Source organism: Carcharodon carcharias, chromosome 13, assembly GCF_017639515.1.
Source record: "Carcharodon carcharias isolate sCarCar2 chromosome 13, sCarCar2.pri, whole genome shotgun sequence".
NCBI classification, from domain to species: Eukaryota; Metazoa; Chordata; class Chondrichthyes; order Lamniformes; family Lamnidae; genus Carcharodon; species Carcharodon carcharias.
Window position 1 is genome coordinate 40791813 of NC_054479.1, and position 26260 is coordinate 40818072.

At 40.2% G+C, this 26260-nt stretch overlaps 1 protein-coding gene across 10 annotated transcripts in view; it reads right to left on the bottom strand.

Annotated features, from left to right (window-relative positions):
• Positions 1-26260, bottom strand: part of rbm19 (RNA binding motif protein 19) — a 276899-nt gene that overhangs the window by 85242 nt on the left and 165397 nt on the right. For 9 of the 10 annotated variants that reach the window (XM_041202778.1, XM_041202779.1, XM_041202780.1 and 6 more), the window contains one exon: positions 1048-1137. In XM_041202778.1, coding sequence (XP_041058712.1) covers positions 1070-1137 — 68 coding nt within the window. In that variant the 3' untranslated portion in view covers positions 1048-1069. Of the gene's footprint in view, positions 1-1047; positions 1138-26260 lie in introns of those variants that run through there. The other variant, XR_005944826.1, reaches the window with a different exon arrangement.

Sequence of the window (26260 nt, forward strand, 5' to 3'; positions counted from 1 at the left end):
GCTCTTTCGCGCATGCGCACGAAAGAGTGCACTCATCTCCCTAAGACTAAGTGCTGCCTCAGGGAGATTGGCTGTTCTGTGACAAATGTTAAAAAGAGAAAAAAAAAAAATTCCTCAAATGTTCCCTTATGTGACACTGTCACGAGTTGGGACATGTCCATAATTTTTACAAAAACTTTAATAAAATTTTTAAAACTTACATGAAACCTCATCCTGCCTGTGGATGAGGTTTCATGCTTTTTCTAATTCCCGCCGGGGCTCCTGGCCTGCCCGCCAACATTAAGAATGGACGGGCAGGTCCATTAATTAGATAAATGACTCTGTCAATGGCCTCAATTGGCCATTGACAAGTCGGTGGGTGCACAGCTGATTTTGCTGCACTCCCACCTACCGGAAAATTTAAATGGGGTGCAATGATGTCAGGAGTTCCGCCCAATGTCACCACGCGTTATCTTATGCGTCGGGGAGCGGGCCCTGCCCTCTGATGGGAAAATCCTGCCCATGAAGTAGCCATGCACTCTGGTGCACGTTAAATATGGCGCCCGGAGCGAGGAAGCGCTGAGGTCACAGCATGGCAGGAAAATCCGAGCCTGCCCATCAGCAAGCCGGCGTGTTCCCCGTGAATGCATAATTAACGGGGCGGGACACACCAGGCATGGGACAATATGGCGGGTAAAATGTCCTATTGCCTGCCATCTGCAGCACCTTGCGCAAATCTGGGATGATTCCGCCCAATGTTTTAATTAATTTAAGTGACAAATAAATTCTAAAAATTATTAATAGTTTCTTCCTAATTATCTTTGCTTGACCAAATTCTGCATCTCCTTTCTTAAAATAGCCACAATTTATTTTGCATTGCATTTGTCAATATGATATACACAATATAGTAAAAAAAAAAACAATTTTAGCTCCAAAGAGTTAATCTTTTCCTTCAGCTCCATGGGATATGCTCTGTACATACATGCAGGAATGTCTTTAAAATAAAATCTTGTGAATTTTGTTTGCAGTACAGCAATAGAGAGTAAAAATGCAGAAAAAAGTACTTACATTCAAATAGATAAACGGCGATCTAGTCTTTTTTTTCTATTTCATCCATAATTTCGTCCAGGATCTCTGACCGCTTCTTTTTTGGAGAATCTATTGTGGATGAACATAGAGAAAGAATAAAGAGAATTTAATAGAAGATATGAATTTGAAGACAATCAATATGCAATAATTAGATTTGATTTTCTCCCTCTTCTCGAGTCTCATTTGCTCAGCAGTAATAAATAGGCCATTCATACAATAGGCTGGGAAATTGGATTTGGGAAGTAGTAATAGTAGGATGCCTAGAAATAGAACAGTAAGCAGCAAAGCATGAACTGTCTATCATTTACATCATTAACACCAACAATAGGCTGGCATGCTCCTGCAGATGAACAACTGATTAAACCAATCGCCATTAATGCTAGGGCACAGTGATATATTTAGATTTTAAGGTGAAGGAAAGGAATGAAAATGAAATACATATGACTAGGTTTGCCATTTTAAAAGTTTAAGAGGAGCTTCAGTTTGAGAGTCATTTCTATGAAATTCTTAGGAATAAGGTAGTAAATGGTTATGATGTTCCTATTCTTAAAATACCAAAATAATCCAGATTTATTTTTGTAACAAATTGTGTGCAAACATCTGCCAGTGTCATCTGGACAAACATTGTGGATGATCTTTGTTTTTAAAATTCTGATGATTTAGAAAGACCACTCAGTTTACTACCTAATTCATTTCCAATTAGTAAGTAGACATTACTCACAATTCTTATTCATTTATTTGGCTTAAACCGGATGACTGAAGGAAGGCGAGTTAACAATACTTGCTGTCACCTCAAAAAAATTGCAAATAGATGGAAAATCTTGCCGATATTAAAGGGCATGCCAAACTCGATAAGAACAAATTCATGTGTGCAAAGTATTATTGTACGTTGAAAATCGACTGCACAAAGCTTACTCAATTTATTTTAAACAATATTTTGATAACCAGCTTTTTATTAAATGAGACAAAGTCTGTCCATAACACTAAACTGTACGGATAGCACAGGTTCAACTGTTGAAAAACCACTTCGAATTTTAGTTTCCATTTTCAGTTCATGCTTTCTTCCTCATTCCATTTGACACACAGGAAGCTGTGAAGAACACAGCAAAAGGCTTCAGCAGTTTTTCTGGCTGTTAACCCAAACCTCCTAGTTCCAGCATTTTAAACACCTAGCATTGCTACTCTCGAACAATCACTGATTATATGTGCATTTTCAGGGCACAAAAGCTATTCCCAGCATGCTATTTTGATAAAGAACCTCATGTCAGAAGATGGGTAGAGCAGCATGGAGTTTGAGAAAAATTTAATCAGGAATTATTAATTCGTTTTGCCAAGGTTAAAGGTTTGCTTTTACAGGCATACACTTTTATACTATATCTATTTTCTAAAGGAACTAAGATTCTCAACATAAGGTAGCCAGATATTAAGCCTTGCATAAAATCTGAGGAAGTATTCTTAAATTATTGAGGTGACAAATTAGTGTTTGAAGAAAGGGAACTGCTGAATAATCATCATATGGGTTAATACAGCATTTTAAAAAGACCCAAAGACTGAAGGTAGAGTTACATGCAATCATTGGACAAATTCTAATAAGGAGTTTTGATGTTTTTGAAGCAACAAATAAAATCTTTTCAGGGACTTAAAAAGTTGCAAGCATGCCACAACTGACTTTGAAAACAACTAAATGTTTAAAATTCAGGAGGCCACTCGAGGTTCACAAATCAAGATTAAGGAAACTATTTTAAAATTGATAATGAACGTGGTGAAATTTAGGACCAGAGTTGGGAAATGTTTTCCTGTGAAAAACAAGGGGGCAGCAAATTTTTAATAAAAGACCAGTGTTTTTGGCAATGTTTTGATACTCTTGACACCATTAATTCACCTTTAAAACTAGACATTATAATTAAAATGTTTTGAAATAAAACATGAATTGCACTGACATTTTTAACAAATTAATGTTGAAACTATAACAGATTGTTACCTAACCTTGTGTGCTAGTTGTGGTCCAATAAAATATTCCCCCATAAAATTTGCAGTGTTATCACACTTTTTCTTTTTAATTTGTATCTTCAAGCCACTCACAAAGCACTAGTAAAATATGATAGCCAAGTTGACAATGCAAATTAACTTGCAAAGCAACAGTATCCATTTTATCAATTTTAAGTTGGTATATTTTATGCCTTTACACAAACTATTCTTGTCAAAATGTCAAATTTATTTCAGGTAAATTGACAGTCAAGGATCATAGGGTTGCCATCTGTATGTATAGACCCATAAAACGTTACAGTCCAGAATTCAAAGAAATTACACACATTTTTGCACGGGCTCAGCATTTAATTAAGAATCTAGGAAGAAAACTAGATTTTTGACAGGCAATCTCTACCTTAGCAATTGCACACCATTTCTTCAAACAGGAAATATCAAACTCTATGGGTTTTCTTCAGTATTACAACGTCTCTATAAACAGGTCCATCTAAATACAAAATCAAGATTTTCAGAGCAAGAATGCAAATCCCCTTCATCAATTTGGGTTTCAGGGCCTATGAATCCCTCTCATTAAGTAGGGAAGTGGGTTGACACAAGCCAAGCCAACCCAAAAGTCCAGGGAGCAAGCAGCGGAGGACTGAGACTCCTCCAACTGAGCAAACTGTTGAATAATTGGACCCAAGGCAAACCGAACAGGCAGTTAAGGGCTGACTTCACTCTAATCAGCAGACAGTCAGAGACTCAATCAACTCCCTGACTCTCCACTTCAAACTAAGTTTGGCCAACTCTGGTTGGGTGTCTTCCTGGAGTTATCACATGACCTCCTGCCTCTAATCACCTGGTTCTTAATCCTGCCACTGGTCACCCATCGCACCTGTTCCTGGAGACTCTAGGGAAATCTTGGAAGGTTGGCAATAGAACAGGAAATTGTGGAAAACACCCCAACTAAGTCAACTACTGAGCACACAACCAGAATTATGACCCATCCCATTCACTGAGTAAGCTACATGTTGGGCTGTAATCATCATCTTCACTTATCTTCCCTGTCCCCTCCTCTGCCCACACAGTACTCTCTCGCTTTCTCTAATCCCTCCCCCTTTCTCTACATCTCCCCAATTATGGCCTCTAAGACCACTTGAGCTCAGAATTGTGCTTGGTATAATCTCTCCCCTCTGTGTAATGTCATTCGGGGATTAACTAGCAATATATGAAAAATCTTACACCTGCCCACATTTCCTGTCAGCATTTTCCTGATAAATTCCTCTGTCCATACTCATTATGGAAACTGCCTATTAAAGTTAATATAAAATGACTTGCATATAAATATATTACATAAAAATATTTTGCACCATTTACAATCACCAGACTTCTCAAAGCGCTTTACAGCCAATGAAATACTGATGAAGTGTAGTCACTGTTGCAATGCAGGAAATGTGGCAGTTAACTTACATATAGCAGGCTCCCACAAACAGCAGTATAATAATGGCCGCATAGTCTGTTTTTGTTCCAAATATTGATTGAGGGAGAAATATTGGCCAGGATACCAGGGATAACTCCCCTGCTCTTCTTTCAAATTAATTCCATAGGATCTTTTATGCCTACTTAAGGGAACAGTTGGGGCCTCAGTTTAATATCTGAAAGATGGCACTTCCAATATGGCAGCATCCCCTCGATCCTGCACTGGAGTGTCAGGTTTGATTTTTGTGCTCAAGTCATGGAGCTGGACCCGAACACAACTCAGGGGAAAGTGCACCATCAACTGAGCCATGGCTGACACCTAAACCCATCACAAACATGGGAAAGCAATTTAGCTTTAAAAAATTCAAGTCTCAACTGTAAATAATTAATTTCAGTTTCTCAAAGTCACTGTGAGGAATTTTTTCCACACCTCTGGAATGAAGAATCCACTCATCACTTTGAACGCCTGAAACTTTCCTCCTTCATTCAGAACTTCCTCCTACAAACAGTCCTCGCCTTTACGACGTACGAGTTACAATGAACGGCACTTACAACGTTTATAAATTGACACCCTGTTTTGGCTTTCCCACATTGACTTTAACTTTACAACGCCATGCCAGCAAGCAAGTTCAAACGTTCATACATACTCAACATTCTGCCCCACCCATCACCCTGACTCAAACGCTCAGTTGCTGTTCCAACACCATTACGATGGTATATATATGTATTTTTAGCTTATGATGTGATTTATAGCAATATAATTGCTATTAACAATATAAATACATTAATGCTGCTATATTACTCATTTATAATTGATTGAGTACAAAATCCTGGATTATTTTGGTGAAAATAGGATATTGGGCCTTGGTTCAGGAACCAACCCCCTATTTATAACATTGTTCCTAGTGGACATTTTGACTTACAAAATGGTTTTCAGGAACCAAATATATTGTGGTTCCGAGGACTGCCTATATTAATATTCACACCACTACTGGCTCCTAGGTCCTGAGCAGCTGCACTTTCTGTTCAACTGCCTTTTCATGCTGAGCATCCATATCTTTCCCCTCACTTCCCACCTCTACCCCTATGTTAGTACAGCAGAGGTAGATAGTATGGAAAATGTATGCAGGAATTGGGTACACATTTTTTTTAGAAGTAGGTGATTAAGAGATATTCATTTTTGGAAATATCCAGCTAGATGGCAAAGTCTTTTCAAGTGTTCTTTCCAATGTTCCTATTACTGCACCTTTAGTTAGCAATTTTGAAAACTCCCTCTCACTATTCCAAGCCAACCAAGACCTACTTCTCGGTGCTACCATAGACTGTAATCATCCTTGCAGTGCCTTCACATCCAGGACACTGCCTTTCAGTTCTGCCGTTTTCTAGGACTCCCCAGATACTTGCACCAAATCCTGGTATCCCCATACTACTGTCCTTAATGTGACTGAACCTTCCAATAACACATGCCACAAGCCTCCCCAGCACTATGGGGAGATGGTGGTGCAATGGTAATGTCACTTAACCAGTAATCCAGAGGCCTAGGCTAATGCTCTGGCGAGATGGGTTCAAATCCAACCATAGCAGCTGGAATTTGAGCTCAGTTCACAAAATCTGGAATATAAAGTTATAAAGTAATAGCGAAGCTATCATCGATTGCCATAAAAACCCATCAGGTTCACTAATGTCCTTTAGGGAAGAAAATCTGTCATCTTTACCTGATCTGGCCTACATGTGACTCCAGATCCGCAATGTGGTTGACTCTTAAGCGTCCTCGGAAATGGCCTAGCAAGCCACTCAGTTCAAGGGAAATTAGGGATGGGCAACAAATTTTGGCCTCGCCAGTGACACATTCCATGAAAGAATAAAAAAACTCTCTCACTGCAAGACTCCTATCCTTAACTCTCAATGCTACCAAATCGCACAGTTACCATCCAAGCACTAGCTACCTGCTTAGCTTTAAGGAATAATATTTGCTACAGAATTAAACAAACATTTCCAAATATGCACAACCATGGAATTTAAGTCAAAAATTTCACAGTAATGCCACTTGGTTTATTGGGTTAGCGAACGAGTGCCTTTATAATATATACTGCATTAACGGTGTATTCTCTGATACAACATATACATTCAGGCAGATATTCACACATGAATTAATACGTTTTTGCATTTTATAACGTTCATATTAAAAATAGTATATCCCAGGATTTACTGTTAGTACTATTCAAAGGTAAACCGAAGCTTGTGAAAAAAAGCCTTTATAGTTTTCAATTTGGTTTTATGTTTATGACATCAGATTGCACAGTGATGAGGGAAACTGATTTTTAACTAAATTAAACCTTGATATTGTATCCTGTTACGGGGCAGAATTTTCTGACCACATCGCAGTGGGGACAGGATCGGAAAACGCGCCATTCAAAAGTCCGTTGCCTTAGGCAGGACTGGAGGATCCTGCTGGTGGAAGCAGCCAGAAAATGGTGGCCATGGTCCATAAAGCTCCTCCAACCAAACCACAAAATGCCACTTGCTGTAGCAACAGAGCTGGAATACTCTAGCCTTTCAATTCAAATGCTAGACACCACCTTACATAGTCCCTCAAACAGATGTTCCAAGTGGGTCAGAATTGATTAAAATTACATTTTTAAGGAATGTTGAAACATCAAAGACACCATTTGGATCTTAGTTTAAATTCCGATAGGAATGGAATACGTTGTACCACTCCCAATATTCAGTTCTTTAAAAAACTAAGCATTCCAAAATGCTACCAATATGTCCTGGACTCAGGTATAAGCATACCTAATATGATAAAAAAGTAACTTGAATTTATACTATTCTGCTCACATGCTGGAAGGTGGCTCACTGCACTTTATTATCCAAAAGAAAAGTAATACAAGGTCCCAACATGGGGAAAGAGGGGAAAAGTGAGGTTAGGAATCAGAACTAATGGCATATTTCAAGGGGAGGATTTTGAAAGCATGGAGAGAGGTAACAAAACACAAAGAACTGGGTAGAGAACTCCTGAGAGTGGGAAAAGCAAGTTATTGCAAAAAAATGCTAAATTTCAAAGCAACAGCAAAAAACTGAGGTTTCTGGCTGTATTTGGATTCTATATGGAAACTACTAGATTTTAGTGATGAGATAATAGTCCACCTACATATTTGACTTCAACTGATTCAATTAAAAAGCATGTTCTTTGAAATGTGAGAGAAGTCAAGACATGCAAAATATATTGTTTCAAATATCTTGTTCAAAATTCCAATGTTTTAAATTATAACTTTTCATTTTGGGAATTGAAGTTTTAACTGGAGAAAATGGGGGTATCTGGTTGAGAAAGTGGTAAAAGCAACCCCGAAGTAAAATGCAATTCAAGCAAGTTTGGAGTTTATTTGTACTTAAAATGTCAGGGTCATGTTGGCTTAAGAGGTTAAAAGTTGGAAAGGCAAGATCATAAATGGCAGGTGGGCTTAATGAACTGGAGACATGACGTTTGCAATTATTGCAGTAAATGATTAATTATTCATGTAGTTTTCCAGAATTAAAGAAAGCTTTGGAATTAAAAGGTAGTTAATTTGCATTTTTATCTGGGAACATGGAGATGGGTAGAGCTTAGAGAGTTTATTTGTTTAGAGTTTATATCTGTGAATTCAGTTAAGGCATAGGGCATAGTCAGCAGGCAAGACTCATTGATGTTTGGAGGAACAGCTAAGAGGCTGTCAGCTTTGTGTCTTACGAAGCTTGTAACTCCTTGAAAGTCGAAAGATAAAGCCAGACCTCAACCTGAAGTAGAGCAAATACTAGATCTATTGCCCATAATGCAGCCTGCAATTGGGAGCTGGTACTTAGTATCAGACAAAGTTGGCAAAGGGAGAAATGACTGGAAGATTTGCTTACCTAGAAGCTAAAGGAAGAAATCTACAGTAACCTTTTCAATAAAAGGCAGTTAACCTTTTTTGCAGTTGGAGCTATAGAAATAATCAGCTTGGCTGCAGTTTGAAACCATATCAGTGAGCTATTGAAAACCAAGGGTAGAAACAGAAACATAAAAAATAGGAGTAGACCATTCGGCCCCTCAAGCCTGCTCCGCCATTCAATATGATCATTGCTGATCCTCTATCACAACGACATACTCTCAGCTCTCTCTCCATACCCCTTGACCCCTTTAGAGTCTAGAAACCTATTTATTTCCTTTTTAAATATATTGTGACTTGGCCCCCACATCCCTCTGTGGTAGAGAATTCCACAGGTTCATTGCCTTCTGAGTAAAGTTGTTTCTCATCTCAGTCCTAAATGGTCTACTGACCTGTGACCCCTTGTTCTAGACCCCCAGCCAGAAGAAACACCATCCCTGCATCCAGTCTGGCCAGCTGTGTCAGAATTTTATACATTTCAATGAGATCCTCTTTCATTCTTCTAAACTCCAGTGAATACAGGCCTAGTCAACCTAATCTCTCCTCATGCAATAATCCTGCCACCCCAAGAATCAGTCTGCTGAACCTTCGCTGCACTCCCTCTATGGCAAGTAAATTCTTTCTTCGGTAAGGAGACCAAAACTGTACACATTACTCCAGGTCTGGTCTCACCAAGGCTCTGTACAGCAGCAGTAAGACATCCTTGCTCCTGTACTCAAGTCCTCTCGCAATAAAGGCCAACATGCCATCAGCCGTCTTAACTGCTTGCTGCACCTGCATGCTTGCTTTCAGTGGCTAGTATGCAAGGACACCCAGGTCCCTTTGTACATCAACATTTCCCAATCTATCACCATTGAAGTAATACTCTGCCATTCTGTTTTTCCTACCAAAGTGGATAACTTCACAGTTATCCACGTTATACTGCATCTGCCATGTATTTGCCCACTCACGCAACTTGTGTAAATTGCTTTGAAGCCTCTTAACATCCTCCTTACCAGTCACATTCCACCAAGTTTTGTCAGCAAACTTGGAAATATGACATTTAGTTCCCTCATCCAAATCATTGATATATATATTGTGAATAGCTGGGGCCCAAGCACTGATCCCTGCAGTACCCCACTAGTCACCGCCTGCCACTCTGACAAAGGCCCATTTATTCCTACCCTCTGTTTCCTGCTTGCTAACCAATTCTCAATCTATGCCAATATATTACCCCCCAATCCCACTTACTTTAATTTTGCACACTAACCTCTGATGTGGGGCTTCATCAAAGGCTTTCTGAAAATCTAATTACGCCACATCCACAGGTTCTCCTTATCTATTCTGCTGGTTATGTCCTCAAAAAACTTCAGTAGGTTTGTTAAACATGGTTTCCCTTTCATAAATCCATGTTAACTTTGTCTAATCCCATTGATATTTTCTAGATGTCCTTTTATCACATTCTTTATAATAGTCTCTAGCATTTTCCCTACTATTGATGTTAGGCTAACCAGTATGTCATTCCGTGTCTTCTCCCTCACTCCTTTTTTAATTAGTGGGGTTAGATTTGCCACACTCCAATCGGCAGAGACTGTTCCAGATTCTACAGAAGTTTGGAAGATGGCAATCAATGCATCCACTATTTCCATGGCCACCTCCTTTAGTACCCTGGGATGTAGATTATCAGGCCCAGGGGATTTATCAGCTTTCAGTCCCATTAATTTATCCAGCACTTTTTTTTTTAGTAATACTAATTTCCCTCAATTCCTCCTTCTCACTAGGCCCTGGGTTCTCTAGCATTTCTGGAGAGTTATTTGTGTGTTCCTCCCTGAATACAGAACTCAAGTAGTTGTTTAATTGCTCTGTCATTTCCTTGTTCTCTATTGAAAATTCTCCTGTTTTGGACTATAAAGAACCTACATTTGTCTTCACTAATCTTATTCTTTTTACATGGTTATAGAAGCTTTTACAGACCGCCTTGATGCTCCTTGCAAGTTTACTCTCAAACTCTATTTTTCTCCCTCTTAATCAATCTCTTGTTCCTCTTTTGCTGAATTCTAAACTGCTCCCAATCCTCAGGCTTGCTACTTTTTCTAGCAACTTTGTGTGACTCCCCTTTGGATCTAATACTATCCTTAATTTATTTTGTTAGCCATGATCGGGCCAGTTTTCCTGTTGTGTTTTTGCTCCAGTAAGGAATATATAACTGTTGCAATGCATACATTTTTTCTTTAAATATTAGCCTTGGCCAATCGACATACCTTTTAATTAAGTCCCCCAATCTGGCCTCATACCTTCATAGTTTCCTTTATTTAGATTTAGGACCCTAGTTTTGGATTGGATTATTTCACTTTCCATCCTAATGGCAATTCTATCATGTTATGGTCACTGTTCCCTAAAGGACCCCGCACAGATTATTAATGAACCCCTTCTCATTGCACAATACCAAATCTAGGATAGCCTGTTCTCTAGTTGATACCTTGACGTACTAGTCTAAAAAAAACCATCACGTACAGAGTCCAGGAATTCACCCTCCATAGTATTATTGCTAATTTGGTTTGCCCAGTCTATATGTAGATTAAAGTCACCCATGATTACTGTTGCACCCTTGTTACATGCATCTCTAATTTCCTGTTTAATGCCATCCCCTACCTTACCATTACTGTTTGGAGGCCTATAGACAACTCCCACTAATGTTTTCCATCCCTTGTTGCTTTTTAGCTCCACCCAGACTGATTCTACATCTAAATTTTCTGAGCCAATATTCTCCCTCATTATTGCACTTTCATTCTTAACTAACAACGCCATCCCACCTCCTTTTCCTTTTTGCCTGTCTTTGCTAAATACCCTTGGATATTCAGTTCCCAACCCTTGGTCACCCTGTAGCCATGTTCTGTATTCACAATCATAACGTACCCGTTTACATCTATTTGCGTTGTTAATTCATCTATCTTATTGTGAATGCTCTGTGTATTCAGATACAGCGCATTTAGGCTTCTCCTCTTAACATTTTTACACATTTTTTTGTACTATGGCCCTATTTACTGCTAGCCTTCGTTTCCTCTGCCTTCCACTTTTGCTTTCTACTTTTCTGTCTTTCATTCTTATCTTTGTAACCTTCTCTTAGGTCTCCCCGCTCAGTTTCCCATCCCCCTGCCACTCTAGTTTAAACCCTCCCCCACAGTACTAGCGAAGATCTTGGTTCCGGTCGTCTAATTTGTACAGGTCCCATCTTCCCCAGAATTGGCCCCAATGCCTCAGGAACCTAAATCCCTCCCTCCCACACCATCTCTCCAGCCATGCATTCATCTGGTCTATTCTCCTATTCCTGATCTTGTCAGCCTGTAGCACTGGGAGTAATCCTGAGATTACTACCTTTGATTCTACATCTGAATTTTCTGCATTTTAATTAGAATTTGCTTTTTATTTTATTTCCTACCTTGTTATATTCTGCTTTCAGGACCTCAACCCTATTTTTACCTATGTTGTTGGTACCGATATGGACCACAACCTCTGGCTACTCACCTTCCCCCTCCAGAATGTCCTGCAGTTGCTCAATGATATCCCTGACTCTGGCATCAGGGAGGCAACATACCATCCTGGTATCATGTCTGCAGCCGTAGAAACGTCTATCTGTTTCCATTATGGTAGAATCCCCTATCATTATTGCTCTCCCACTCTTTTTTCTTCCCCACCCCGTGCAGTTGAGCCACTTATGGTGCCACTGACTTGGCTCTTGCTGCATTCCCCTGAGAAGCCATCTCCCCCAGCAGTATCCAAAACTGAAAATCTGTTAGAGAGGGAGGTGAACCCAGGGGACTTCTACATTACCTGCCTAGTGCTTTTACTCTGTCTGGTGATCACCCGTTCCCTTTCTGCCTGTGCACTCTTCAGCTGCTGTGTGACCACCTCACTGTTTGTGCTATCCACAAAGATCTCATCCTTGCAGATGGTCCACAGTGACTCCTGCGCAGCTCCGGCTCCAAAACGCAGATTTTGAGTAGCCACACCTGGAGGCACTTCCTGCACACAGTCGCCCGGGACACTAGAAGTGTCCCTGACTTCCCACATCGTACAGGAGTATTCCATGTGGCCAAACTGCCCTGCGATGACTTACCCTTAAATTACTCCCTTCACTTTTACTCCAAGTTTAAAAAATATTAATGACAGTAGAAATAGTCACTGGGTCCTACTTACCAAGGCCGTTGTTCTTTCTGTGGAAAGGTAAAAAATGAAAGGACCACCTCCTTTCCTCTTTACCAAACTCCCTCACTCACCAAACTCCAACTTAAGCACTCTAATGCAGTTCAAAGCAGCACTCCAATGCAGACCTATAAATATGTTCTGATGTTTTAAGCCACGGCATAGGGGTCACAGGGAAGTCCATGCTGAGATGTGGAATCCAGGATCGTGAGGTCGGTAAAAAAAAAAATTGGAGGGTTGCTTAGCCAAAAGCTAACAGAAGGACCCCCCATGAAATCTTGTACCTTGGTGAATAGCTGAAACACTGAAGGGAAATCAGAGTAAATTCTGGAAAGCAATGACATACCTTTTGAGTTGGACCCAGGAAAAGTAAGGTTCACTTAAAGGTTTTGAAAGATAAGTAAATTCTTGGGGGGAGAGCCAAAAATAGAATTGTGTTTATAGCATAAGTCATTATAAGCCATAATGTTAACGGTTCTTACTTTGTTTAATTCTTTTTGATATACAATAAAATTTGCTCTTGTTCAAAAATGTGAAATCTTTTGGTGTACTTCTGCTGGATTAATTGCTGTGTTCGGATTTCTTTTTTTAAATGTTAACAGTCTCTAACGGAATCGTAACAAAACTTGGGGCTCTTGGCAGGATTTTGAATCCACAGACCAAGACGGGTATACTGGGATATCGGTTAATGTTTAAGCTAACAAGATTTCACGGTGAATTTTATTCTACTTAGTGAGATTCAGAATGGTGTTGTAAATCGCTAAGATTTTTCTGGAGAGGAAGACTTATCCCTGAGTGATTTGCAACAATTATCCAAGGTTAGGTTAATAGAATTAGCAGAAGAATTGGAGTTGGAGTTGAAAGCAGATGCTAAAAAAAAGCAGAAATAGTGGATATTTTAGCATAGTGTTTGCATATGGAACAGGAAGAGACTTAATCAGATAAAACACAACTGAGATAGTTAAAATGCAATTGCAGATGAAGTTGATTGAATTGGTAAGAGATAGAGAAAAGCACAAGTTTGAATTGGAAATGGAACTTAAGCTTGAATTAGATGCTCAAATAGAAAGGGAAGAGACACAGTTGGGAAAGGCTTCATTTGCATGACAAAGGAAGAACTGGTGGTTCAGATCCAATTCTGAGTTTCGATTTAGCAAAGGCTATTTGTCCAGTGCCTAAATTTAATGGAGACCAGGTTGAAAGATACTTTACTTCATTTGAGAAGGCTGCTACTTAGTTATGGTGGCCCAAGAAGACATGGAATTTGATTTTGCAAAGTGTTTTGGTTGGAAAAGCAATGGATATTTATTCAAGTATATTGGGAGAACAACTTTGGATTATGACACAGTTAAAAATGCAATACTTAACATGTATGAGCTTGACCCTTAAGTGAATCAACCAAAATTCCGGCCTTTTAGGAAAAGGCAGACCCAAACCCTCATAATTTCTTTTGCCTTAGCAAATTCTACGTTCAACTAGTGGTATTGTTCAGTGAAACTAGCAGAGATTTTTAAGAACGTGAGGGAAACAATATTAATGAAGGAATGTAAGAACAACTTTCTACTAGCTATTCGAACACACCTAGAACACTGTAAAAGTTTCTAAAATAAGGGAAGCTTCTACTACCTGATGAGTACGAGTGTGTGACCTCAACAGAGAGAGTTTGGTGAGGCGGGCAGGCAGGTGCTCCTTTGTTTTTTCTAACTTACTCACCCTGCTGGAACTCGTTCTACTGTGGGGGAAGCTAGCTAGCTTTTTGGTGAGTATCTGGTAAGTGGTCGAGGTCTATTCTGTTCCTAAGGTTTAAAATAGTGCAGGTATTTGTGATAAGATCAATAAATATATAAAAGAAAATAAATAATTGAAAAAAATACTTCAGTAATTAATTAAAGTACATAAGTATGACAGGACAGGTGATGTGTCATGGCTGCAGCATGTGGAGCTCCAGTATTATCCAGGGCAAGCATGCTTGTAGAAAGTGTCTGCGGCTTGAGGAGCTTTGACTCAGAGTCATTGAGCTGTGGACACTGTGACATATCAGGAAGCGGGAGGTTACCTGGACGCTTTGTACCAGGAGTCAATTACACCTGTTAGGATAGGGTCTTCTGATTTGGAAAGTGGTCAGAGACAGGAGGATGTGACTGTAGCTGAGACAGGTAAGGGGACCCAGAGGGCAGGAGTGTCAGCCTCTGCAATTGTCCAACAGGTTTGAGATTCTTTCAGCTTGATTGTTTGAGACTGGGGGCTGCAGGGCACTGTGGTACAGGGAGCCATTCAAGTGGGGGAGCAAATAGGAATGTAGTGGTGTTAAGGGAGAGTATAATCAGGGGGATTGACACTATTTTCTGCAACAAGGAATGAGGGTCCAGATGGCTATGTTGGCGCCAGAGTTCAGGACATTTGCTCAGGGCTGGAGAGGAGCTTGCAGTAGGAGGGGGTGGATCCAATGGTCATGTCCATGTAGGTACCAACAACATAGGCACAAGGAAGGAGGTTCTGCATAGTCAGTATGAGGAGCAAGGCACAAAATTAAGAGATCTCAAAGGTAATGATTTCTTGATTATTACCTGAGCCACTTACAAATTGACATAGGGCAAATAAGATTAGGTAAATGAATGTGTGACTCAGACTGGTGTGGGAGAAGTGGGTTCCGTTTCTTGGGGCACTGGCACCAGTATTGGGGAAAGTGGGATCTGTACCATTAGGTCTACACCTAAACCATTCTGGGGCTGGTGTCCTCACAAGCCACTTAACTAGGGAAGTAGACAGAGTTTTAAACTGAATAGTGGGTCAAGGGATCAAATTTGGGAAGATGTGGTAAACCAAAGGATAGAGACAAGGCAAGAGAGAAAGGTACTAATATGAAAAATGATAGACAGACCATGACAGGAAGGGACATAGAGTACAAATCTAGAGTAAATCAGCAGATATGAATAGAGGTTACAAAAATAATAAAAGGACAAAACTAAAGGCTCTGAATCTAAACGGACATAGCATTTGAAACAAAACAGATGAACTGATGGCACAAAAATAAATAAATAAGTATGATCTGTTAGAGAGACATGGCTACAGGATGACATAGATTGGGACCTGAATATTGAAGGGTACGTGACATTTAGGAAGGACAGGAAGTTAGGAAATGATGGAAGGATGCATCTGTTAATTAATTATGATTTTAGTGCATTAGAGAGGGATGACCTAAGTTCAGGAAACCAGGATGTAGAAGTGGTTTGGGTTGAGATGAGAAATGAAGTCGCCTGTGGGAGTGGTGTACAGACCCCCTATTGTATCTATACCAGTAGGACAGAGCATAAGAGATAATGGGAGCTTGTCAGAAAGGTATGGCGATAATCATGGGAGATTTTAATCTACATATAGACTGGAAAATTCAGATGGGCAAAGGCAGCGTAGATGAGGAGCTCATAGAATGTTTTCGGGATAGTTTCTTAGAATAGCACGTTCTGGTGCCAACACCAAAGAGCAGGATATACTAGACCTGGGGTGGAATAATTCTAGATTTGCACTAAGTGTGGTACCAGGCGGGTGAAATGACATTTTATTCGCTGGAGAGGATGGTGGCTTTTCACTTTGTGTCGTCCCAAACCTGCCACATTAATTATGCATTCGTGGGACAAATGCCGTTTTGATGGCGGGTGGGCTCCGATTCGCCTGCCATGCCATCACATTGTCGCTTCATCTCGCCAGGCACCACATTTAAAGTACAGCCTCGCTCAGTGGTTCCAGCCTAGGACTGCAGCAAAGAAAACATATCCCCGAAAGGCAAGAAGACTGAAGCCCTCGAGCGCCTTTTGGATGAAGTGGAGGCCCGCTGTGATGTTCTCTGCCCCCGCTTTGGTCGCTGGAGGGGCAGCTACATTAGCATTCTGGCTTGGTAGACGATGGCAGTGGTGATCAGTGCCAATGTTGCACAGGAGATGTTGGCCATCCAATGCCGATAGAAGATAAAAGATCTCATCTGTGCAGCCAAGGTACGGCAACCATCTCATTACTCTAAGCTAACACGCTCAAGTCCACTGCACATTCACTGGCATCTCACTCTCTACAAGCTCAAGGGACATCACCGCCTAATCTCTCGCACATACCATCACAGCTCCATTTGGCCTCATCTCCTCTGTTCTCAACATCTTGAGGCCACTTGCATTGATCAGCATGTGCCCTCACATACACCATGGGAAACCCTCCATCCACTGTACAGCTCTTGCCCTGCAGCCTCTTCCCTTGTCTGAGGCCTCTTCTCCTCCTTCCCCAAGCAAGACCTTGCCCTGCAGCCATTGAAAAGTTAACCACATATGGTTGATCTAGTAGGTAGAGACCTACCCGCGAGCCCCCCAAAAGTTATGTGGTGCTGTCTGTGAATCCTGGCGCCAAGGACTGAGAGTGCTGACCGAAGCAAGGTAGGCAAACAAACCGTGAAGTCCCAAGTGAAGTGTAGCCCGCCAAGTGCACACCTTGTATATGCTATTGAGAAACACTTCAGCATATTTTCCAGCTGACGTGGGCAGACGATCCAGCAGGGGCAGGGATGAGTCTGGTGGGCTAGCCTTATGATGATATGCTAATTTATTACAATGAGATTCCCGAAGTCTGATGGCGAGGAACGCGGCCTGCCATCGACAGGCGGAGCGGACGATTGTGAACTGGTTTTGCAACATCGTGAAACTGATTTTGGACCTTCTCTCCATATTGTTCACTTACACCACTGAACATGCCCAACGCTGTCAGGCATGGAAAATCCCAGCCCTGGTATTGTGCAATGAGATAGGATTAATTGATAACCTAATGGCGAAGGCACCCCTAGATACAGGGATCATAATATGATTGAATGTTATATTCATTTTGAGGGAGAGGCAAGTGCATCCAAGACAGTATTTTAAACTTAAATAAGAGCAATTATGAGAGCATGAAAGCAAGTTAGCTAAACTAAACTGGTAAATGGAGTTAAGGAATAGGTCAATCGAGGTTCTGTGGGAGACATTTAAAGGGATATTTCAGAATACACAAAATAGATACATTCCAATGAGAAAGAAAAATTCCAAGGGCCCACCATCCGTGATTAACTAAAAAATCTAAGTGTCAAACTCAAAGAAAAAGCATATAATTGCGTAAAGACTGGTGGCAGTTCAGAAGATTGGAAAAAATATAAAGAGAAGCAAAGAATGACAAAAAGATTAATAAGGAGGGAAAAACTGAGTACAAGAGAAAACTAGCTAGTAATTTAAAGATGGATAGTAAGAGTTTCTATAGATATGGAAATAAGTAAAGAGTCAACCAAGTGAACTTGGTCCTATAGAAAATGTGTCTGGGGAATTGATAATGCAAAGTAGGGTGATAGCGGATGGATTAAGCAGGTATTTTGCATCAGTCTTCATTATAGAGGCCACAAGTAACATTCTAGAAATAGCTGCAAATCAGGAAATGGAAAGGAGGGAGGAACTTGGGGAAAATTATAATCACCAGGGAAGTGGTATTCAGCAAATTATTAGGGTTGCGGGCTGACAAACCCCCTGGTCCGGGTGGACTTCACCCTAAGGTCTTGAAAGAAGTGGCTGGTGAGATGGCTGATATATTGGTTTTAATTTTCCAAAATTCCCTAGATGTGAGGGAAGGTTCCAAAGGATTGGAAAATAGAAAATGTAACTCCTTTATTCAAAAAGGAAGACATTCAGAAAGCAGAAACTACAGGCCAGTTAGCCTAACATCTGTCATTGGGAAAATGCTAAAAGCTATCACTCAAGATGTGATAGCAGGGCAGCTGAGAAAATCAAGGCAATCAGGCAGAGTCAACATAGTTTTGTGAAAGGAAAATCATGTTTAACCAATTTATTGGAGTTGTTTGGAGTCACATCTGCTGCGGATAAAGGGGAACCAGTGGATGTACTGTACTTAGATTTACAGAAGACATTTGATAAGATGTCACAAAGGTTACTGCGAAAAATAAAAGCTCATGGTGTAGGGGGTAACATATTGGCATGGAGAGAAGATTCGTTAGCTAGCTAACAGGAAGCAGAGTTGGCATAAAAGGGTCTTTTTCTGGTTGGCAGGATGTGACAAGTGGTGTGCCACAGGGATCAGTGCTGGGGCCTCAACTTTTTACGATTTATATAAATGACTTGGATGAAGGGCCCAAAAATATGGTTGCTAGATTTGATGATGGCATAAAGATAGGTAGGAAAGTAAACTTTGAAGAGGACATAAGGAGGCTACAAAGGGGCATAGATGGGTGAAGTGAGTGGGCAAAGATCTGGCAAATGGAGTATGGTGTGGGCAAATGTGAAATTGTCCACTTTGGCAGGAAGAATAAAAAAGCTTATTATTTAAATGGTGAGAGATTACTGAGCTCTGAGATTTAGAGGGATCTGGGTGTCTTAGTGCATGAATCACAAAAGGCTAGTATGCAGGTACAGCATGTAATTAGGAAAGCTAATAGGATGTTATTGTTTATTGTGAGGGGAACTGATAACAAAAGTAGGGAGGTTATGCTTCAGTTTTCAAGGCACTAATGAGACCACATCTGGAGTACTGTGTACAGTACTGGTCTCCTTATTTTAAGAAAGATGCAAATGTATTATAAGTAGTTCAGAGAAGGTATACTAAACTAATACCAGGAATGGGTGGGTTGTCTTATGAGGAAAGGTTGGACAGGTTAGGCTTGTATCCACTAGAGTTTAGAAGAGTAAGAGGGGACTTGATCGAAACCTTCAAGATCCTAAGGGATCTTGATAGGGTGCAGCATGTGGAGAGGATGTTTCCTCTTGTGGGAGAATCTAGAACAGGGGTCACTGTTTAAAAATAAGCAGTCACTAATTTAAGACATGGATGAGGAGAATTTTTTTCTCTCAAGAGCGTCGTGAATCTTTCGAACTCTCTTGCTCTAAAGGCGGCGGAAGCAGTCTTTGAATATTCTTATGGCAGGGCTAGATAGATTCTTGATTAACAAGGGGGTGAAAGGTTATTGGACGTAGACAGGAATGTGGGGTTCAGGTGAGAATCAGATCAGCTATGATCTTACTGAACGGCAGAGCAGGCTCAGACCTGACAAGTACAAATACTGTTATATCCATCCCAGTCACGGACAGCACACAGCCAAAGTGTCTGCAGAATTTTCAAATCAAGATTCTTCACAGGAAGGACTGAGACCTCAAAGTGACCCTAAAGGGTTAACGACGCTTAACACACAATGCCAGTCAGTGTTGAGATACAAAATAGTGCTGTAGTAATACAAGCAACTGCACGGAGTTCAAAAGACTATTTAAACATTAAAACAACACTCATGAGGTGTAGCAAAACAGGAAATGGCTCACAATAGATGTCCAGGTAAAAAACTCAGGCTTGTAATGGTTCTCTTTTTGTGGTTATGTTTCCTCCTTCCAGAAAGTACATTTTTCCACAATTTGATGAGTTTAGTAAAACAGGGCTGGATTTTACATCCACAAACTTGGCACCCACCTCACTCCCCACACTGTTCACGTAAAATATGGCATGATGATGTGGGGTTGGCAATCCAATGGCATCATGTCATCTCCAAAATTGCAGAGGCAAGCAGGTGCTGAAATTGGAAGTCAGCCTGCCATTTTAAAATAACCATTTAACAAACTATTGAGCTTGTTAACGACCCAAATACATCCAATTTTTTTGTTACCCAGTCCACTTTTTAAGGAATTGGGCAGGAAAAATTTTGGGAATTCTTTACGTTAGGTTTGTGGCAGCGGCACAAGGGTGGAAGAAAAGGCCTTCTAACAGGGCCAAAGCTGCATGTAGCAGCAGAGTCTGCTGATGAAAGTGACAGCATTTGTATGTTTTTTGACTTCATTTTTTTCACTGTTTTGAGCCTGCCATAATAAATAAGGAGGTTAAGGGGGCAGGGGGGCTTTTAAAGTGGTACCCGTGCTTGACTTCTTGTTCATGGTATAATCCCTCTTCCGCATGATGTCCCAACCTTGATGCCCAATTGGACACTGAGCCCCCACTTTGCACCACTAACTGGCCACTCAACAAGCTGACATGCTTCTATAAAATCACTGTGGTCAAGGCTGAAATGCTTTCGTTTCTTCAATCTTTCCTCATAATGTATTGATATGTGTGGCTAGCCACATGGTTCTCCTATGCACTGCCTCCAATGCTTGAATATCTCCCTTAAGTTTCAAGTTATCAGAATTGGATACAGACCCCTGAGAAAAGGTTATTGACCTGATAACTCTTGCCCTCTCCAGTGCTGCTTGCCCTGGTGAGTATTGAGATGGTGGGGCAAAGAGAATAGGGGTGCACAAAAAGTCAGAATTGGGGCAACAGAATTTTATTGGGTTGGAGGGCTAGAGGAAACTACAGAGATTAGGAGGGGTGAGGCCATGAAGGTATTTGAACACAAGGACGAGAATTTTAAATCTGAGGCTGAGGGGGATTAGTAGCCAATGCAAGGGTAGAAGTGCTGGCTGAGTGGAATTGGGGGCTAGTGTGGACAGGAGCAATGGAGATTTAAATAAGCTGAAACGATTGTCCAGGAGAGCGTTGGAATAGGTGACTCTGGAGGTGGCAATAAGCCTGAGGGTTAGAAGCAGATTGGATGAACTAGGGGTCAAGGTAGAAAAAGTTACCGAGATGGAACAGGTAGTCTTTATGATGGAGGAATATGGGATGGAAGCTCAGTCAAGGGTAAAATAGGATGTCAATGGTGTGAACAAGTCTGATTCCATGAGACAGTAACTAGGGAGCGGGAATAGAATAGGTGGCAAGGGCATAGAACTTATGGCCAGTACCTTAAGTTGATGGCTTTGGTCTTCCCAACATTTAGTGGGAGGGAATTGTTGTCTGCTCAAGTATAAGATGTTGGATAAGCATTGACAACACAGACAATAGGCAGGTTAAGAAAATGTAACAGTGCTAATACAGTGATAACTAGAATAAGCTCTACAAGAAACTTTAAAACAGAGAAAAAAAAGACTGCAGATCCTGGAAATCTGTAATAAAAACAAAATATTGAAAATACTTAGCAAAAAAGGCAGCATCTGTGGAAACAGAACAGAGTTAACATTTCAGATCGATGACCTTGCATCAGAAACTTCAGACTCTAGCTTAAAACACTAGGAATTACTTTGTCCTAAGCAGCTAAGGAGGAAGGAAAACACAAGTATCAGACTATTGGAGTAGACATAAATGGGAAAGCACCATTTGAGAAACTGTAGCAAAAGCGGTTATCATATTAAGCTTGCTAGAAAACCTTCAGGTTCTATTCAACATGCCATTGCAAATGGAGTTGGATAGATCTTTTAAGTAGCACCAATGTATTACCACTGAATAGCTTTTAAAAAACTTGCAAAGGGAAGCTAAAGGATTATAGGGTTTTTTTAAAACAAACTCAATTTGTATGTAGGATAAATTCCAGGTATTGCTGTATAGAATATTGTTTATATCAAGACCTCTGTGATTTTATTTGTAAAAGAAACCTAGACAGTACATTAAGCTTGTATAAGATTTTCTAATGGTGTGATTTTTTTGTTGTATGAATTGACAGAGGCAATATTGGGCATCCTACATATCCTCCAGTAAAAACATACAACAATAAGGTTCAATTGTTAGATCAGAACTATGCTAACACAGGTGAAAGATTTCAGTTCACATGAGGCTTATTCTGCTTTTGGAACTTGCCAAGCTGCCTGTGCAAAAGATGTTTGAGAAATTTTGAATTCTATCTGCAGCAACTGAAAGCACTCCCAAGCAAAATCTGCTACCAGCCAGAAAATTCAAATCAGCTATTCCTGTGCCTGCTCCTATTGCTGACAAGTGCTCGCCCAACTGAAATTCTCTGTGCTGCAACAGGCAAGCTACATTTTTGAGCAAAGTAACAACGTACAAGTTGGCTGAAGGCTGTGATTTTAGTAACAACTTATGGAGCAGAACATATGAAAGTGACATTGAACAGTAACTCTTCAAATTTTGAATAGTGATATGACACTTAAGGAAAATATCATGAATACAGAACAAAGACAGCAGTGACCTTGGAACATCCCAGATCAGCACAGTCAATTTACACTGATCATTACGCTAATCTGTGTTAATCTTGCTGATGGAAATTTATGTTGAAGTTCCTTGCAAATCTGATTAGCATATGCCGTAACGTACAAACTGGCATAAAACTTGGGATCTTGGAAATGGCAAGAATAATATGCAGTGAGAATAATCATTGTTCCTCAGCATAAGGTTTGGGGTGACAGGAAAGCGTAGCATGGTTTTCTCCCCTTTTTTTTTAAAAAAAGTTTTTTTCAGTGCCTCAGCAACAGCTTACATTTTCACAGAGATGTCACCCACAGAAGAGAAATCAGACAGGAAGCAGGTCAGTAATTTCTTCGAGGGAGATCTGCAGGCCCATTTGGAAGAGATTGAGCTGAAAAGAGACAGGCTATTCAAGTTCAAACCGCACATGAAGTTAGCCAGGGTGCCTGGAGGGAAGTGGAATTGGTTCCCAGTGCAACCTCCAACTCCATGGACTGTAGATGTATCACAAATAATTCAACAACTTGACCAGGACCAACATGGTAAAGCAGTTCTGAAAAAGGGTCATATTCAATTCGAAAAGTTCCTTTTGTTTCTCTCTCTACAGTTGCTGCCAGGCCTGCTGAGTATACTTTCAATTTTTATTTCAGGTTTTCAGCATCTGCAGTATTTTGCTTTTATTTTATGATAAAGCCCTCACATTTGCTGCATTTCATCTGATGGCAAGACTTGTGACATATTAATGATTTTACAACTTTCCCCGAGCAACAGCTGCTCTTAAGGACATGCTCGCTGTTGCAGAGGCAAATGACAGATCTTTAGGATGCGACATGGACAGTTGTCTATTAGAGTGTAATCATTTAGCAGAATTTGTTTACTTAGGAAGACGCCTGGTACTTTGGTGTTGAGAAACCGTTTTAGTCTATTTTGAACAGAGAATTTTTCATGAAGTAGTGCACTGATACCATGAAGTCAGACTGCAAGGGAAAACATGATGTAACATCACATCCATCATTCAAATCCATGTAATGTCTGCAGAGCTACCTAATACAAGATTTTGTGTACCCCACATCCCCATAAACAGTTGTCATGATCACACCTGCAAGGTTTCATCTGCTTTTGCAGGGCAAATTCATACAAAATGTGCATTACAGGAGAGATACCAGGTGGGTTAGTCCATTTCTGCAAGCCTTGAGGAGAGGGCCTTCTGCGCACACTGGAGGGAGTTGCGACTGAATAACTGAAATTTTAGCCAGAGTAGTAGGTAGTTTTGTTTGGGGGATAGGGGAAGAAAAGTTTTACAGGGCTGCAAAAGGATGCTGAGATAAAAAGGGGTAAGGCTACAGAAGGATTTGAACAGAAGATTGGGAATTTTAAATTAGAATCATTGTTAGACTAGGATGCAATGGAGGCTACTAAGGGTAGGGTGAGGGTGAAAGGCTTGGTAAAGGATAGGATATGGGTAGCGAGTTTGATCAGCTGAAGTTTACAGAGGGTGGAGTCATAGTCAGAGTTATACAGCACAGAGACAGGCCCTTCGGCCCATGGTGTCTGTGCCGGCCATCAAGCACCTATCTGAGGATTGGAGTCCGGCCAGGAAAGCACTTCTGTAATTGAGTTTGGAAGTAACAAAGGCATGTTGCAGTGTCAGATGAGCTGAGATAGGAATGGAAGTAGAAAATGCTACTGAAGTGGAAACAGGCAGTCTTGCATTGGTCAAACAGGATGCCAAGGTTACAAACCCATTGGTTCAAGCTTAGACAGTGGTCAGAAAGGGGAATGGAATGAAGGGCAGGATAGAGTTTGTGGCAGGGACCAAAAACAATGGCTTTGGTCTTCCCAATGTTTAGTTGAAGGGATTTATAATTTATTCAAAACTGGATCCACAGTCAGTTAAACAGAATGCTATTTGCAACTTTGTTGATTGTCATTTCAATCTCGTGGAAGGGATAGAAATCTGATATTTTGTTCAGCATGAAGTATACTCCATTGCAAAATGAGAATCATTCACATTTGCAGGCTTTGAGCTTATATTTCCATATACAAGTTGTGATAAAAAGGTTTTAAGGTTTTTTTTCTCAATTCTCCTCCTCCCTTCTCAAGATGATGACTGGGTTACAGTATCAATGGTTGTGAACATCTTTTTATACCTCATTCAAATAACAATACATGTGTGAACTTTGACAATGAGTGCTTGCACACTATCTATGTGACATATAAGTGAACATGCTCTCTACCTCATGAGAGCTACCTAGATTGTAATCAGCAAGGAACTAGGCGAATTTTCTCCGAGGTTCGGCGGCTAATTTAACACCCCAATCAAATCAGTGATCTTTTCAGGTTAGTACAACTTACCATGGAGATTGACCTCTGAAGTATAAGGGTGACTGTGTTAAAGACTATGGTGAAATATTTTTCCAGGCAGCTTGAAATTAATGTAATGAAATTAATGATAAAGAAGTAAAATGTCTTAGAAACAGTAAAGCGATCAAAACTAAGTTTGAATATTAAGTCTCACACTGAGGTGCAATTACAACCCTGGGAGGCTTAGAATTGGCGTGAAGAAATTCAGCAGGTTTGAACAGGATTGGTCACAGGTTGTACAACCAGCACGTTACCCAAGAAACCTCCTGGAGTGCAAGATATTAGAACGAAACACCTAGCAGGATGTGGAAATAGCGGAGACACAAAGAAATGTGTCCAAGAATCCAGGAAAATAAAAAATCCCAAGAATAGACGATGAATGAAAAAGTAATTTATAGCAGATGGGAAAGGTAGGCAACAAGGATCTAATACCAAAGTTTTCTTCTTTTCCCCGCAACAGAGAGATACAAATTCATTCAACACTTATCCTATATAAAACCTCCAGGCACCTGGATTTTATGGTTAGTAATCCAATTACGACATACCAGAGAGTGGAAAATCAATTGCATGTGAACACTAAACCAATGAAATATAACGCCATAATGACACTATAACGAGAAAAAAAATCTTTACCAATGTGTTACAGGTGCTTCAGCATTGGACTAATCAATATTGATTTGGGAAACTGCAATTTAAGAATCTATGCTCATTGCAAGAGGTTAAAATAACTAGACAATCAGGTAGCCAACATATAACAGAAATTATGAAACATTTCATTTAAGAAGTGTTAACAAGAAAAATCAAATTAAGACTTTCAAAAAACAACTGCAGACTACTTGGCAACTGATCTGCTTACAGGCAGATCCCATACATTATGTAGTTGACATGACTGACATGAATTCTATAGCTGCTTCATCCACCTGATCCTTGAGGGAACAAGATACAAACTGGTACAGTGGGGAATATGTTTTTGCAGCTAATAGCAATAACACAGGAGCATAATAAAATTACATAATTTAAGATTTCATAACTTGTTTTTAACTTTGCAGAAAAAGCTTGCACTAGATTTAATTAGATTAAAAAGGAAAAATTACTTCCTCATTTCAGCATAACTAGTTACTTGTTACTGTTTAAAATCTCAAGACTCATCCACTTTTATTCATATATGATTTTTTAAAAAGTTATCATGATATTGTGATCAGAACAAATATTAGCGCATGCAGCAAAACTGTTTAGCAAATTGAATGATACTAAAATACATCTTAGGCATAGCTTTGAAGAAAAGCAAA